The sequence below is a fragment of the Loxodonta africana genome, chromosome 25 (assembly GCF_030014295.1).
Source record: "Loxodonta africana isolate mLoxAfr1 chromosome 25, mLoxAfr1.hap2, whole genome shotgun sequence".
In the NCBI taxonomy this organism is placed as follows: Eukaryota; Metazoa; Chordata; class Mammalia; order Proboscidea; family Elephantidae; genus Loxodonta; species Loxodonta africana.
Window position 1 is genome coordinate 50,001,922 of NC_087366.1, and position 17,825 is coordinate 50,019,746.

The 17,825-nt window shown below is 40.3% G+C and overlaps 1 protein-coding gene across 1 annotated transcript in view; it reads left to right on the forward strand.

The window, feature by feature from the left end:
• Nucleotides 1–17,825, forward strand: part of ACBD3 (acyl-CoA binding domain containing 3) — a 39,542-nt gene that overhangs the window by 17,565 nt on the left and 4,152 nt on the right. The window contains exons 2-7 of the mRNA XM_003410929.4: nucleotides 4,151–4,292; nucleotides 4,942–5,082; nucleotides 7,378–7,536; nucleotides 9,464–9,638; nucleotides 13,367–13,553; nucleotides 15,660–15,944. Coding sequence (XP_003410977.2) covers nucleotides 4,151–4,292; nucleotides 4,942–5,082; nucleotides 7,378–7,536; nucleotides 9,464–9,638; nucleotides 13,367–13,553; nucleotides 15,660–15,944 — 1,089 coding nt within the window. The remainder of the gene's footprint in view (nucleotides 1–4,150; nucleotides 4,293–4,941; nucleotides 5,083–7,377; nucleotides 7,537–9,463; nucleotides 9,639–13,366; nucleotides 13,554–15,659; nucleotides 15,945–17,825) is intronic.

Sequence of the window (17,825 nt, forward strand, 5' to 3'; positions counted from 1 at the left end):
CACCATCTAGTTCTTTCGATCTGAGGCTGATACAGTCTCTGGTTTATGTGGCCCTTTCTCCTCTTGGGCTCATATTTACATTGTGTCTTTGGTGTTCTTCTTTATCCTTTCCTTCAGGTGGGTCGAGACCAATTGATGCATCTTAGATGGCTGCTTGTGAGCGTTTAAGACCCCAGATGCCATTCACCAAAGTGGGATGCAGAACGTTTTCTTAATACATTTTGTTATGCCAACTAACCTAGATGTCCCCTGAAACCATGGTCCGGAGACCCCCAACCCTGCCAGTCTGGCTTTCGAAGCATTTGGTTGTATTCAGGAAACTTCTTAGCTTTTGGTTTAGTCCAGTTGTGCCAACCTCCCCTGTATTGTGTGTTGTCTTTCCCATCACCTGAAATAGTTCTTGTCTACTATCTAGTTATTGAATACCCCTCTCGCTTACAATATATATATATTTTTTAAAAAGTTACGATTGAATTGAATTTATCTAAATTCTTAAAATTTTATCTTTTCACCTTCCCTTTGTGTCCTTGGTCATGTTGTAACATTACATAAAAAAAATTACATAGTGAATATATAATTCTGCATTCTGCTTATTTTTACAAATCTGTTCTCTGAAATGCTGTATAAGCCCATATAGTTGTCATTTTAATAGCTGTATAATCCATTCAATGGATTACTATAATTTAAGTTATTTAAATAATGCAGTAGTGAACATGTGTAATATTGTTTTTCTCAGTAAGATAATTTTTCAAAGTTGTATTTCAGAGAGATTTCATTGGGAAAGGAATGAAATAAAGAACAATTCTTTTAGGCTTTTGGATTTTATGTGAAAAATAAGGTAAAGTTTTTTAATAAATGCTAATCCATTTTTATTTTTAGCATACAAATTTAACACAACTATTGGCCTAACAGAGTTGAAGCAAATCTATTTCATCACCTTTTTGACCTAATGTTATTTTTTCTAGGCCAGAAGTAAACTCTTGATTTTTTTCTTCACCTCTTCATATAATTTTGTTATAATTTGTTTGCAATATATTTATTTACCTGAACTATGCACCTAGACATATTTGCTGTGTCCAGGTTACAATTTTTAATTGACCTGAATAGCTCGTGACTTCATGAGGACAATAAATCCCTAGTGTGTGGCACACAGATTTTTTTGTGTGTGTGTGTGCTATATAGATGAAGGTTTACAGAGCAAATTAGTTTTTCACTAAACAATTAATACACATATTCTTTTGTTGCCAACACCACAACATGTCAGCACTCTCCCCTTCTTGACCCTGGGTTCTCCATTTCCATTCATCCAGCTTTCCTGTTCCTTCCTGCCTTCTTACCCTTGCCCTTGAGCTGGCGTGCCCATTTAGTCTCGTGTACATGGTCGAGCTACGTGTGTTGTTTGTTTTATGGGCCTGTCTAATCTTTGGCTGAAGAGTAAACCTCAGGAGTGACTTTAGTACTGAGTCAAAAGGGGATAGCACAATGATTTGCATGCAGGGGCTCAATAAGCATTTGTTAAATTGAATGAATGACTAAAACAAGATTAATGTAGTATCAATCACTGATTAAATAGCATTCTAAAAGCTAGACTTTTGAATTGAGAATTGCATTTTAGTTGGTAAACAGAACATGTTAGTCCTAAGAGCTTAGGGGAAGTCCCCTGGTTCTACATAGTTTGGAGGTATCGTTTGCTCAGTGGCAGATGGCAAGTTCAGAGGTTACTGAATTGTTTCCATTTTTGTTAAATAAGGTCAGTGTCACAATGTTGTCTTCTTAAAATATTTTTCCAAGTGTTGCTGCTTTAGTTTGTTCTTATTGAAAAAATTTAGCTATATAAATGTTATATTTAAACGGGAAACTCGTCTTCAGCACCCCCGCAATTTTGCCAACCATCTTCCTAGAAATACTTGATAACAGTTTAGAGTGTGTCCGTCCATACATTGTCCTTCGAAAGACTAAAATGTCGCAAATAAGACTTTTCGTTCTCTTTAACGACCACTCCCAGTCCCCTCCCTTATTTCTCATTCTCATTTTTTTGGTGTGACTCCTTCCAGATCTTTTTTTTTTTTTTTTGCATTTACATTCATATAAATGTACTCGTGGTATATATATGTGGGTGTGTTTTAACATGCTGTATTTCATCAATCTAAGACTCTATTTTATGTACCATAAACAGAGAAAAACTGCCAGTTGTAACCATAAGATAGCGTAGATTCTAAAACCTAAACTGATATTAGAGATATTAAGGGTGTGTGTGTGTACTTTTTAGGATTGATGAAGTACATTGTGTGCTATGATTGTATGTAGTTTTCTGCAATTTACTTTTTTCACTTCCCAACGTTTCCTGTGATTGCTTCATTTATACCACAGAATGAATAGACCACATTTAGTCATTCCCTTATTGATAAACTTTTAATTTGTTTCCAACAAAGAGAAGACAGTACTGTATCTGCCTCCTTCTATATATTTGGGAGCGCTTCTCAAGGGTAGAAACCCTGGTGGCGTAGTGGTTAAATGCTACGGCTGCTAACTAAAAGGTCAGCAGTTCGAATCTACCAGGCGCTCCTTGGAAACCATGGGGCAGTTCTCCTCTGCCCTATAGGGTCACTATGAGTCAGAATCGACTCGACGGCAGTGGGTTTGGTTTGGTTTCTCGAGGGTAAGAGCCCTCATAGCACAGTGGTTAAGCACTTGGCTGCTACCTGAACTCACTAGGCAGCTCGTAGCCACCAGCCGCTTCACAGGATAAAGATGTGTGGCGGTCTGCTTCTGAGAAGATGACAGCCTTGGAAACCCTGTGGGGCCGTTCTGCCCCGTCCTTAGGGTCGCCATGAGTCTGAATCAATGGCACGGGGTTTATTTTATTATTTTTAATATCAAGGGTAGATAATGAGAACTGGAATCCCTGGGTCGTAGGGCTTTGTCCTGGTTAGTTGCCGCGGAGTTGGCCCCGACTCGTGGTGGACTTGCATACAGCAGAACCGAACACTGCCTGGTCCTGTGCCGTCCTCAGTCTCTGGTATGTTTGAACCCATTGTCGCAGCCACTGTATCAGTCCATCTCATGGAGGGTTTTAATTTCCGTTTCCCTGATGACTAGTGAGATTGAATATTTTTTTTGGATGCTTATTTGCTAAGTGTATTTTTTTTTCTTGTCTGAATTTCCTGTTCATGTCCTTTGACCCATATTCTTCTGACCTCCCGTTATCCCATTAGTGATTTTTATTTTGGTGACCACTGTGTATATGGATCATACTAACTTGTAAGAGTATATGCTATTTTTCTTTTTTTTTTTTTAAGTTTGAAATTTGTTAGTCTGTTGTTATCATTGAAATCAACCATAATTAATGCTACCATTAAGCAGAACTGTGCTCTGTAAGGATTTCCGTTTTACCAGTACCCAATTTCATATTACTTTTGAATATTGGTGGTAGTTAAGACTTTATAGTGTAGCTGACTTCGCTCATGATTGCTCTTATGGAAACTTGTCGGAGGCCAACCATAATTTGAAGAAAGGAAAAGGATCTGATAGTTATTAGTAGTGATATTATCTTATCTGTGAGATAGTGGTGGAGTCCTTACCTTATTAATGTACAAACGGAATCTTTACTTATTAATGGACACTTATTAAATGTTCCTCAGCTAGGAAATGTCTGAGATGAGATTTAAACCTAGATCTGTCTGATTCCAAAATTCCTTCCCCTGTATCATACTGCTTCAGTGGGAGGGATAAGTTTTGAATACAGCACTTCAAAGTATATATAATCTGTTATGCATGATCGTGTAAGAAGGAGTATAAATTTATTTTAAAAGACTGTGGTTCTTGCACATTGTTCTTAATATGTGTAAAATGTGATAAGTGGTACAATTGTCTATGTATATCTCAGTGCAGCTTGATAGATTTCTGTGTAATAGTTTTAACATAAACATTGGTACTTCTTTTTTTAAAAATTAATAATTTAGTATAAAGGGTTTCTTAGATTCCCAACTATGAAAATTTAGTAATTGAAATAAATTACTATAAAAATCACTGTAATAGTGTTTATATCTGCCACACACGGTTTGTGACATACCTTATAGCAAGAGTTTGGACTGTAATGCTGAAAACGATGTTATTTTTTCCAGTGCTAATTGTTTTCTTTTTCTTATAGAAAAAGATGGAAAAGCATTTCATCCCACTTATGAAGAAAAACTAAAACTGGTGGCACTGCATAAGCAAGTTCTCATGGGTCCTTATAATCCAGACACTTGTCCTGAGGTTGGATTCTTTGATGTGTTGGGGAATGATAGGAGGTAACGATGTTTTGTTGTGTGATGAATTTAATGCGAGGAGTGTTGAAAGGGGTACAAAGTGAATTGCTTAGGATGTAAATACTTGGTTCCCAAGCTTAGAATAAGAACAGAAACAAACATTTCTGCTTGCAGTGTCTAGAGTCTTCAGATGTTTCTTTTTGGCTTGGAAATGTTTGTGACTAAATATTACGAAAGAAGATTACTCATCTGATTATGACCATAAGACAAGGACAGCTGAATAATTCTTCCTGAACAATGTTAAAACCAGCCTTTTAAAATAAGTAGTAATTGATCCCCCCGTTGAAGCAGATGCAGAGTTGTGACAAAAAGAATACGTTGAGTATTTTATTCGGTTAAGGCTAAAATATGCTATCAGGAGAATAAAACTTTGAGACCCTTCTGCTACCATAGGAGTTATAAGGAATGAAGTTATAAATAGCTCTTTGCAGTTCACAGCAGTAAGCTTGGATTGTATGTGGCATACCTAATTTAGTAAGTCACTACATGCTTATTGAAAGAGTTTTGAGCCTTCTGCTTATAGTAGAATCAGATTGCTTGGGTTATAATTGAGAATTGTTTGTAATTAAGTTTAAATTAAATTCTCATTCTGTTAAGAAGGTTAGATAACTTTTCTTATTATTATTTACAGGAGAGAATGGGCGGCCCTGGGAAACATGTCAAAAGAGGATGCCATGGTAGAGTTTGTAAAGCTCCTAAATAGATGTTGCCATCTCTTTTCAACATATGTTGCATCCCACAAAATAGAGAAGGAAGAGCAAGAAAAAAAAAGGTGAAGTTTGCGAGCACAGAATACTTTATCTCTATGCGACCCAGCACCTTGATGCTTTTGCTTTATGGGATGTCTGTTCTAGGCCAGGTGTCTTACTTCCCTTGGACGCCCACTTCTTAACGGCAATTGTTCAAACTGCCTGATGTGAGCAGGTATTTATATTATGAGTTTTGGAGGGAAGGGGTGCTGCTTCCTTCTGGCTGTACCTTTAAAAGGACCTGCCCATCCATCATGGTCGCATTCCTTTTGTCTTAATCACACTAAGTTTCTGAGCACACTCCACCATGAACCCAGCCTCTGGCTCTTCCCTACCCTTCTGGGCTGACACAAACACCCTTCGCAGCTGTCTCCCTTGACCTTCTAGAGTATTCGTGCTCCATTTCGTGGTTGTCATCTGTGCTACATGGTCGGCCTTATGTAGGCATTCATAGTTAGCTCTGGTTCCCAGGTGGCCTGTTAGTTATTCCCAGGGTTAGGAGGAGAGCTGCTAAATGCGCTGTTGACATTTGTGAAATTCTGCTGTGATTGTGAATTCGACAGAATTATAGTTAACAACTTATTTATCTAGAGGTTACACTTTCAGCAACTTTGATTATCTAGGACTTCTAGGTAACCAAAAAGATGCTATAAAAACAATTTTACCTCGGATTACATTATACTTATTTTAGAAACAGGTATTTCTGTGGTTTCCCACCTCAAACTGGATGAGAAATAACAGGTTAGAAGAGAAAATAGCCTGATAATGAGGGAGAAGACAGGAACTGTGAAAAATAGAAAAGAATTTTAAAAGAATGGCAGTCAGGGGCCATTTAACATGAGCGCAAGCTTGTCCATCACTATATTATGACAGGACAATTTTTATGTTTGTAGTTATAAACCCTGAGCCATCAAGAGGTAGAGAGCACTAAGTGTCATTTATCCATGTTTAAGAAGATAGGAAACAGCTTAATACATTTTTGGATTTTTATCTAGAGGAAGATAATTATTTTTCTCCAAGGAAAAAAGTTGAAGCTTGTAAGAATGAAATGAGGTACTTTTAACTGGAAAATGGGTTTGTGTGCTTTAGTCTGCTGTGCAGTCATGTTGGCTAAATGAGTTGTAGCTGTGCTGTCTTTGGAAGTGTGTACATTGCTTTTTTGAGTTCTTATTTAAGTGATAAATATTCAGATTTCTCTTAAGCATTGTCAAAAGTTACTACTCGTTTTAACATATGAAACTGCCGTGTTTTCTTTTAAAACTATACTTCTGTCGTGAGGTGAAGTTCCTGTAGAATTTTTTAAAGTGTTTAAGACTGGAGTTCATCTCTCTTGAACTGTAAGCTCTGACTTGTGGAACATCTTGCCCTGTACCAGCTGTGACACATTGAAAGAGGTCATGTTATTGCTCCATTGTGAGCCTTGGCCGTGGCTTAGGTACGTTGTTAATCATTTACAGGAGTTTGGGGAGAAAAGAAATCTTACCTTTCATCCTATCTTAACCCGCTTGTACGCCACACCACTCTTAGACGCAAGGTGTTCATTCCTAGGGCGACAGACGCATTCTCCTTTTTGGAAAGAAGCATGTTGGGATGAGTAAAAGAGCTGGATGAGGGCAGCACCTAGGTGTCCAAAAACTGCACTTGGCTTTTTCAAATTAAAAGTTTTTAACTTTTTTAAAATTTCAGAAACAGTATACAAATATATGCGGTATAAATGGCTTTTCTATGTATTTACCTGCTTTTTTCATTAACCAAATGTATTCAGCGTCTTTACATACTAGCCCACATAGTTCTGTCGCTTTTCCTGGCTACATCACATTCCAGGATGGGTTTTTCATCTGTTATGCACATTAGTTGACTTGCGGTTCCTTCCAGCACTGTGCTAAGCCCTGAAGGTGTAGCAGTGTAAAAAGGTGCTGTCTGCCCCTTATGGAGCACCTACTATTAACTAAACTTAGCACACAAGTATAATTCTGACTGTAGCATATTGTGAAGGAAAGACTCATGGTACTGTTAGCACATATTAGAGAAGAATCTTCAGGGTACAGGTATGTGCGTGATTGAAGTGGTGTCTTACTGAGGGACCCCTTCTGTTGCTGTGCTGCAGCGGTTATTCTTGACATAGTTTTGTATGTTGTGAGATTAGATCCATGTGATAGATTTCTAGTAGTGGAATGTATGCGTTTCAAATTTGATCGATACTACCACATTGTTCCCTAGAAACGCCGTGTCCGTCTTCACTGGAAAATGAAGTCTTAGGTTATTTCTAAACAGAATTCATTACATAAGGTTCATTCCCTCTGTTCTTTACTTTATAGGAAGGAGGAGGAGGAGCGAAAGAGGCGTGAAGAGGAAGAAAGAGAACGTCTGCAAAAGGAAGAGGAAAAGCGTAGGAAAGAGGAGGAGGAGAGGCTTAGACGGGAGGAAGAGGAGAGGAGGCAGATAGAAGAAGAGAGGCTTCGGCTGGAACAGCAGAAGTAAGCATATTGTGTGGTCTGTCTTTGAAAGGAAAAATGGACTACCACACCTTATTACTCAACTTTTTACCCTTGCGTGCCTTAGAATAGTTCTGTACGCTGGTAAGCCTAAGGACCCACCCAGTAGGTCAATATTATCTGGTACCAAAGAGTGCTTAGTCTTAAGCATCATTTGGTTGCAAAAAGGGGAAGTTATATTGGGAGGATTTGGGATTAGCTCACAGAGCCCAGGGACTAGAAGCAAGAGCTGAGCTTGCTTAACTGCTCTCTCTGTTTCTGGGTCCACGTGACCTTTTGTCTTTGCTTCTCTTAGCTCCCGTCTCTGCATCGTTTTTCCTGCCTCTCTGTAAATTGTCACTCTGCCTTGGCGTATGCAAGGCTATCCCAGCCTGGATTTATGTGGTCTGTGTTTCCTTGCATCTGAGGGAGACTAGCTGGAGTATGTGAGACCCAGTTAGAAATTCCTAGGAGAGAAAATCTAGTTGGCCCAGCCTATGACAGGACTGGGGAATGAGAGCAGCTGTCTCAGAAGGGCCTGATCCTTCAGGAGGGAGCTGTGGGTACAAAGAGGAAGTGGTCAACACCATGAAACACTGTGGGAAGAAGGCCTGGGGCCCTAGGGGTGGTGTGGTGGACAGGTTAAACCAGAGAACATGGAAGTCCATGGATTTCTTCTCATTTCTGGGTAGGACCTCAGAAAAAGTTTCAGTGCTAGCCTCAAACTAATCTAGGGCCTCATTCTCCTTTGGAGAGAAACTATGAATGCTGCTTTTTTCTTACCCCCACGAGGGTTGCCCTAGGTGGACAGGGTATCAGGCCCTACTTAGGAGTTTGTGAGGTTTTGTTTCATTAATAGATTACTTTGAGTTTTTGTTAGGTTGGTCACATAACTGAGTTAAGCATGTGGTTCCTCTAAGAAAAAATATAAAAAATAATTGTAATAGTTGGCAGAAATTAGTATCTCTAAACGAAGTGTAAGGAGCCCTGAAGGTGCAGTGGTCAGTTAAAGCACCTGGCTGCTAACCAAAAGGTCGGCGATACAAACCCATCAGTGACTCCGTGGGATGGAAGACCTGGTGGTCTGCTCCTGTAAAGATAGCAGCATAGGAAACCCTATGGGCTAGTTCTGCTCTGTCATATAGGGTCACTATGAGTCAGAATCAACGCGACAGCACACAACAACAAAAAAAACCAAGTGTGTCCAGATACTGTTTTCAGTGTTTCTTTTTAAGGCAGGCTTTAAATTTAAATAAAATGCTTTAAATTAAATGGACCCTCAAGTTTTGACTGGCTTTACTTATACTTACTAGGGCCACCTGTAACATCTTTTAACTATTCTTCTTGCCTCTTATTGCCATTTGTGTATTTAAGTAGAAAAGCCATAACCAACGGTTAAAGATCCCATCTTTGCCACAGGTAATGTACCATCACGGCTTGCAGCATCGTAATTAAAGAGTATAGGCTCTGGAGCAAACTGCCTGGGTTTGAATCCTGGCTCTGGCATCTACTAACAGTGTAATCTCGGGCAAGTTACCGAATGCCTCCACTTCCTCCCGTGTGACACCCTACCTCATGGGTGTCGTGAGGGTGAGATGGGTTAGTACGTGTGTGTGCTTCAGCACCGTGTGGCACGTGTAAGGACAGTGAATGTTAGTGACTGTTCATGGTGATGATGGCGGTGATGACGATAGACTTGTCCTCCCTCTCCATCCAGGATTTTCCTTGAAAACTCTAACTAAAAAGTTAGAGGCCAATTTTATTTTGTTAAATCTTTCTTCTGGGCCTGGGACACATGCCGATGGTATATATTACTAGCTGAGTCATTTTGAAGAGTTGTAAGCTTATAAAAATAAATTGACAAGGACATTTTATTTTGTATGAACAATCTCCTGTAGTCAGACTAGCATATATTTTTTAATGTTTTTAGGCAGCAGATAATGGCAGCCTTAAACTCCCAGACTGCCGTGCAGTTCCAGCAGTATGCAGCCCAGCAGTACCCAGGGAACTACGAACAGCAGCAGATTCTCATCCGCCAGTTGCAGGAGCAGCACTATCAGCAGTATATGCAGCAGTTGTACCAGGTCCAGCTTGCACAGCAACAGGTATGATAGAAAACCCCAGATGTCAGCCTTAGAGAGGGTTTTTAGGTGCATCAGAACCTGTGTTCTTTTCTTTTTTTTTTTAACAGTTGCTGTTAAATTTTGCATTAGCTAGCCTCTTAAGATATAAAGTAGCTTTTAGGTGACTATTATTAAGGACAGATTTTAACACTGCGCTGGCAGTTATGAAAGAAAATGTATTAAAGCAAAAAATGATACGACCACTGTCAGTTGTACGGTATTTGAGAGCTGGTATGGACCAAGTGTCACTGTAGTGAGTCTGGCACAGACCCGATAGTAGACCCGGAACCATGATGACTGGGGAAACTAGCCTTAGCTTAAGCTCATCCTTCAGGCAGCGCACAGTTACAGGCCCAGACAACTTCCAGTGGGAGGACTCCCCTCCCGTATGACTATAGGCTGGTTCTCCAGGGGTAGATTGGGTCCATCCTGACTTTTATGCTAGATGAGCCCGGTGTCCTGGAGTTATGGAAATGAGGGTACCCCAGGATTAGTAGCCCTAAGTAGTTTTGACCATAAGTAGGCAGTACATACCTACAACACATCAATATTCCTCCTCCAACTCCCCACCCCCAAATATTTTGCTTCCACATAAGAGAGGGTGGTTGGGGGTAAAGAACACAGGGCTGGGAGTCATATACACTTGGATCCTGTCCTGGCTTTGCTGTTATCTTGTTTGATCACAAGCTACCTACTAGCGTGATCTTTCTGCCCGTTCTTCCAGTCTGTAAGAATGGAATATATAATTAAAAAAAAAAAAATTAAAGTATCTTAAATATAATGGAAAGGAACCCTGGTGATACAACAGTTAAGCGCGCTCAGCTGCCAACCAAAAGGTTGGCAGTTCAAACCCATCCAGCAAATCCATGGGGAAAGGATCTGGCTGTCTGCTTCTGTAAAGATTAAAAACAGCCTAGAAAATCCTATGGGGGCACTTCTGCTGTATTTTGTGTTTCTTTTTAAAGGAGGTTTTAAGTTTAAGGAAACCCTGGTGGTGTAGTGGTTAAAAGCTATGGCTGCTAACCAGAAGGTAGGCAACTGGAATCCACCAGACGCTCCTTGGAAACCCTATGAGGCAGTTCTCCTCTGGCCTATAGGGTGGCTATGAGTTGGAACTGACTCGACGGCAGTGGGTTTGGTTTTTTTTTTTAATTTAAGTAAAATGCTTTAAATTAGTCTTAATGGTCTGACTGAGACTAGAAGGACCCTGGTGGTCATGGCCCCCAGAACTTCTGTTAGCCCGAGATAGGAACCATTCCCAAAGCCAACTCTTCAGACAGGGATTGGACTGCACAATGGGATAGAAAAAGATGCTAGTGAAGAGTGAGCTTCTTGACATCTCCTATCTGGGGGGGAGATGAGAGGGCAGAGGGGGTCAGAAGCTGGCAGAATGGACATGAAAAGAGAGAGTGGAGGGAAGGAGCGGGCTGTCTCATTAGAGGGAGAGCAGTTAGGTGTATATAAATTTTTGTGTGAGAGACTGACTTGATTTGTAAACTTTCACTTAAAGCACAATAAAAATTAAAAAAAAAATAAAAAATGCTTTAAATTAAATGGATCCTCAAGCAACATGGGGTCACTATGAGTCAAAATGAGTCTTTGGCATCAGTGAGAAGCTGAAAAGCACTGCAGGCTTTGGTTAATCTGTAAGAGGGCGAAAAGGATCTGAAACCAGGAGTTATTCGAGACAATAAGTGGCGTTTTTGAGGCATTTCTTCTGTCCTCTAAAGCCTGTTTCTGTTTTAGCCTGTCACTCCCCTTTTCCTGCTTGTGTGTTAGGCAATGCGATAGGTTTTGTTTTCATAGGATAGCTCATACCCACTGTTCTGCTTGTAGGTTGCTGTCACTTAATGAGAAGAAAGTCAGACAGGGCAAAATGAAGAATCTCTGAAATGGAATTAGAGTGTCATAATTTAGATTAGAATGATCAACCTCAGTTTATCAAATTGATTGGCTGTCTCTGGGAAGAGAGAAGGCAAGGAACTAGGGAAGGAATAAAGGAAACTTCAGCTCTGTACAGTATTAATTTTTACAGAAATACTGAGCAAAGTGACAAAATGTGAATACTTGTTAATATTGGGGTGTAGTTACATAAGTGTTTGGTATATTATCCCTGTACTTGTCTGTGCTTTTAAAAATGTCTCAAAGTATAGGAAAGAGATTATGTAAAGAAATAACTTCAGTCTGTTGTATATAATACAGTAAAACCTGTGGAAGCGGGAACCTGTGTAAGGCAGAAACCTGTCAGATATTTTCCACTAAATAGAGATAGAAAAATGGTGACAGCACTCTGTCAAAGGGGGAAACTTGCGCGACTCAGAAAGACAAGGCAGCCCTGTCCAGTTCCAGCTCTTCCAGGGCTCACTGTAGATGCATGTGCACCGGCAGTGGGATCCCAGAGGAAGAAGGAGTTGTCCTTTCACGAGTGAGTTTCAAGAAAGGGACTGTTGGGGCTGGGCCTGTTGAACATGAACACGAATGTTCCTTTTGCTTTGCTGTCATGCAGTGGATGTTCTGAGCGTGCTGCCTTGTTTTGATCATATGTGCTTTTTCTAGAAAACTAATGCAAAAGTTAACTGAGAGTAGGTCAGTCTAGCCTTGGGAGCTTCTAGAGACTTGTTACTAACCTGCTGTAGCGGAGGAGGGAGGTGTTGCTGTTTCTTTCAGTGAATGGTTTAGAAACGAGATGTTAGAGGAAACACAGACACAGACAGGCATAGAGACAAGTGGAATGATGGGCCAACATGTGTGACAGTCCCCGGTCGTGGTTTTATAAAGGCATTTCCTCCCAATGTTTTCTGATTTTTTTAACCATAGTGAATGTGTGCTTACTTCTGTGTTTTAATTTTGAAAGTACTTCAATGCCCAAATGCTCGTCAGAAGTAGAATGGATAATTAAGTTTAATATTTTCAAAGTGCAGTATCCTTTAACAATGTAAATGAATAAACTACAACCACTCATGACCCTGTAGATGCACCTCCCAAAAGTAATGTTGCGCGAAAGAAGCCATACATACAAGAGGACATAAACTATATGATTCCATTTAAGTTCAAAAACAAGCAAAACTAGTCTGTAGTGTTAGAAGTCAGATTAGGTCTTACCCTTGGGGCACTCCTGTGTCTGAAGGGAGCACAAGGGAGAATGCTGACATGCAGATAATTTAATTTATTATTTTTGTCCATATTTGATCAGTTGGTTATTTTGGGGGGGGTCCATATAGATTTTACCAATTATAGCTTCTGCCATGTGAATTTTCTTCTGTGACCATTTCCACCAAGTGTGATATTTCTCATTCATATTTTATTATCTATTATCAGTATTTCATTCTTCCATTTTTAAGGATAGATATTACTGTGTTCAGCTTTTACTCTTAATAGTTTTATTTTGGATTATTTCTCCCTAGCCTTGTTTATTTTTCTGTAGTGTTCTCAGATCACAAAACATGCAATCCTCAGTCACAGTTTTTTGTCTCTGTTACTGTCTGACATTTTTGCTGTTGTTTTCATATTGTGTTGATAATATGAGGTGCCCTTGTGGCGCAGTGGTTAAAGCACTCGGCTGCTCACTATACGGCCAGCGATTATTAGCGGACTTACTAGTGATTCCTTGGAGTGGAGCACTTTGCAAGGCAAAGGCATAGGATCAGATGCAGCTGTCCCACTTGTTAGCCCTCCTGGTCATTGTATCTTTACTTTTTCTTGAATTGTAGGCAGCGTTACAGAAACAACAGGAAGTAGCAGTAGCTGGGGCTTCTGTGCCTCCGTCATCAAAAGTGAATGCAGCTGCACCAGGTGATAGGATGTCGATTAACGGACAGGCCAAACCCCACACTGACAGCTCTAAGAAAGAACTGGAACCTGAAGCTGCAGAAGAAGCCATGGAAAATGGACCAAAAGGTACTGTTTGGCACACATGTGTTCACCCATCCAGATGTCCTAGTTCAGACTCCGTGAAAAACAAAAGTCAGGAAAGTCCGCTTAGCTGGCTTTTGAAAGCAGTTTCGTATTTGTGAGAGTTGAACAAGTTTTCACTGTTTTTAGTCTGGATCTCAGTGCTTCTGATAACCCTTAAAATACTGTAAAAGAGCAAGTCAGATGTCTTTTGGACACTTTGGGTTATCTTGTAATGTACATTGGTTCTCTATTGCTGTGTAACAGTTTACATCCAAATTTAGTGGTTTAAAATAGCAGTAAACATTTATTATCTGACAATTTCTCTGGGCCGGGAATTCAAGAACAGCTTAGTTCAGTGGTTCTGGCTCAGGGTCTCATGAGGTTGCAGTCAAGGTGTTGACTGGGGCTGTAGTTGTCTGGATGCTTGACAGGGACTGCAAGATCTGCATCCAAAGTGGTTCACTCACATGGCTGGCAATTTGGTAGTGGCCATTGGCAGGAGACCTCAGTTCCTTGCCCAGTGAAGCCTTTCTATAGGGCTGTCTTCAAGACACAGTGACTGGCTTCCCCCAGAGCACGTGGTCCAAGAGAGAACAATGCAGAAGCAGCAATGTCTTTGATGCCCTACCTTGGAAGTCATACACTGTCACTTCTCCTGTATTCTGTTGGTTACACATACCAATCCTGATACTGTCGGTGAGAGCTATATAAACTATGTGAGTACTTGGAGGTGAAGACCACTGGGCACCATCTTGGAGGCTAGCTACTATGTATTACAGTATTTTTTTTTTTTTTTCTTTCTCTAGACAAAGTACTGTGGTACCCAGAAGAGAGTGTTTTTCAAAGCTCTCCTAGTTTTTCTTGGGCAGCTTATTCATTCATTCAGCAATTGGGTGAAGGCTTTCTAAGCACTAGGGATATAGTAGTTAGGCAAAATAACACACATTAAATGTAAATTGTACCTGTGATAAATACTGTGATGGAGAAAGAGGTACATTATACTTTGAGAACACCTAATATAGGACGTTTGACCTAGTCAGAGAGGTCACTGGAGGCTTTCCTGAGGAAGGAACAATTGGCTGAGATCTGAAGCAAGGGTAGGAATTAACTAAGTAAGAAGGAAGGGAGCATCTTATGACAGTGAGCAGGGATGGGATGGTGGTATAGTTTATAAGAAATTTGGTTTCAGAGATCTTCCTTGTCTTTTTAAACAAGTAACAGAAAATGACTGCAGAAAAAAAACCTCCTGTTTCCTTGGTTTATCTTTCCCCCTCCCCCGCCCCCCCTTTTTTTTTTCTCCTATCAAGAGTTAGACCAGTATTTTCAAATGAAAGAATCTTTTGTCAAAGACCCCGTGACTAAATCTGGGAAACCTGTTGAATAGTCTAGGACATGTAGATACTGCTCGATAATAAGACTTTACTCTTTTTTAAGTCTTGTCCAAGTTTTTCTGTTTCTTTCACCTCCTTTAGAATAGCCGCTAGAACTGTGGAATACTTGGAGGTCAAGACTTTTTTTCAAAATAAAGACTAAAGTCAAAGCCCAGTTTTTTTGGCCATGACAAAAACAGTCCAGATCGCTCATCCTTGCTAGACTGTTTCCCTAGGCTCAGTTAGGGAGTTTACAAGGCCATTCTGAAATCCCTTCATGCAATTAGAGTGTTGAAAAAAATGACTTATAAGATTATGATTGCATTTGTTACTTGAAGTGGTGGTATCCCAACCCCCAGTGCCCTCAAGTTGATTCTGACTCACAGTGACCCTATAGGACAGAGTAGAACTGCCCCATAGAGTTTCCAAGGAGCGCCTGATGGATTCGAACTGCCAGCCCTTTGGTTAGCAGCCGTAGCACTTAACCACTACGCCACCAGGGTTTCCCATGACCTCTGAATGCCTGTGATACTGTTAAATGTAGTAGTTTTGGGAAAGACTTCCATGAGGAAGCTTTTATATCCCTTTCAGTCCTTGATCTAAACTAGCTGTAGCCCTGAGGCCAGATGTATTGCACTTGGTGCCTAAGTGCTGCTGGCAGCTGGTCCTAAAAGCAGGTGTTGCTGCCTGCAGGTATAGGCTAGTCTGCTTTAGCTTCTGTAATTCCTGTTGTCTTTAGACTCTCTTCCAGTAATAGCGGCTCCATCCATGTGGACACGACCCCAGATCAAAGACTTTAAAGAGAAGATTCGGCAGGACGCGGATTCTGTGATTACAGTGGGTCGAGGAGAAGTGGTCACTGTTCGAGTACCTACCCACGAGGAGGGATCATATCTCTTTTGGGAGTTCGCTACAGACAATTATGACATTGGGTTTGGGGTGTATTTTGAATGGACAGACTCTCCAAACACTGCTGTCAGCGTGCATGTCAGTGAGTCCAGCGATGACGACGAGGAGGAAGAAGGTAAAGCCAATATGCCGTATTTAGTAGCTGCTAGGCTGTGTCTTGGCAAAAATGGTGCTACAGTTCAGATGTCAGCCATTTTAATGCTTCCTGATTAACTCTTACTGCAAAGGGAAAAACCTCTTCATTAGTGGAATCTTAGGCTGAAAAGGTTATGGGGAATGGGATCAGAGATCTTCTTTGTCTTTTTAAAAAAAGTAACAAAAAGGTTCTGAGAAAGGGGAATGAGACCTAAAAGTGAAATTTTCTAAATGCCAGGAAAGTGGCAGTTTGTCATTTTACTACATTCTGAAAACGGTTTTGCTTTCAACCTTGTGTGTTGAAAAGACAAACGTATGAAGTCATTTTGAAAAATTTTAAAGGATTAAGTAAGAAATTACGTCAGCCTTGGAATTTATTTAAATTTATATACTTTAGGTCATTATTCTAAGATTTTTTTTATGTAAACAGAAAACATCCCACCCTAAAAAATTCTTCAGCTCTTCTCCTTGGAAATTCCAAAGTGTAATTTTTTATTTTCTCTGAATAAATAGACAAAATTGGGTGTTTTCAAGGACAGTTGAAACTTCTAATAAGTAGGTTACAAAAGGTAGCACTTAGTGATTTAGAAGTTGGTCTCCTTTATTTTGTTATTCAGAAAAGTCAGAACTGGAAGCTTTTCTGCACAGCTAGTAAGCATTTAAATTATTTGTTGACTTGATTGGGAGTGATAGGGAAGGAGTGCCCTAACTGTGGGAATGGAACAAGCACCATCACACTTCTTTGGGACCATCCTTTCAGGTAGCTTGTAAACAGACTGCTTAGTCTTGAAGAGGGTTGATAATGTCGTAGTTCCATAAGGATTATATAGGGATAAATTTAAAGAGGTAATGTTTAGGGAAGTGAAGAGAGCCTGTCTTAGTTATCAGTGCTGCTGTAACAAATAACCACAAGTGGATGGCTTTAATAAATATAAATTTATTCTCACAGTCTAGGAGGCTACAAGTCCCAATTCAGGGCACCAGCTGCAGGAGAAGGTCTTCTTTCTCTCTCAGCTTTTGGGGAAGGTCCTTGTCTTCATATGGGGCTGGGAGTTTCTCAGTGCAGGGACCTCGAGTCCAACGGATGTGCTCTGCTTCCGGCTTTTCTTTCTTGGTGGTAGGAGGTCCCTCACCTCTCTGCTTGCTTCTCTTACATCTCTGAGGAGATTGACTTGAGATACAGTCTAATCTTATAGATCGTATCCTGCCTCATTAACATAACTGCCTCTAGTCCTTCCTCATTAACATCATAAACCCATTGACCATTGCTGTTGAGTTGTTAAGTGGATTCCTACTCATAGCAACCCTATAGGACTGCGTAGAATTGCCCCATAGGGTTTCCAGGGAGCAGCTGGTAGATTCAAACTGCCGACCTTTTGGCTAGCAGCCAAGCTCTTAGCTACTGTGCTACCAGGGCTCCTGTTTACATCATAGAGGTTAGGAGTTACAACACATAGGATAGTTATATTAGATCACAATACTGGGAATCATGGACTAGCCAAGTTGACGTATTTTGGGGGGACATAGTTCAATCCGTGACAGCCTAAACCAAATTTTGAGGTACACAGTTATTCCATTCATTTTACTATACCATACAGCACTTTGGGACCTCTGGTGTCGTGTATGAAAACACAGCAGGTGTGCCTTAAGCATTTCTTGAAATTAAGTTTAATACTTAATTTAGTATTCATCGTATTTAATTTAACTATCAGCTTTTTACCTCCAAAACCAGTTTTTGTACCATTACCTACCACTGTCTGTACCTGTCCAGTATCTTCATTAGAGCATCCCAGAAATGCCAGTACACCTTGCAGATGGATTCTTACCCCAGAGACAGATCAGGTATCCGGTATTATATCGC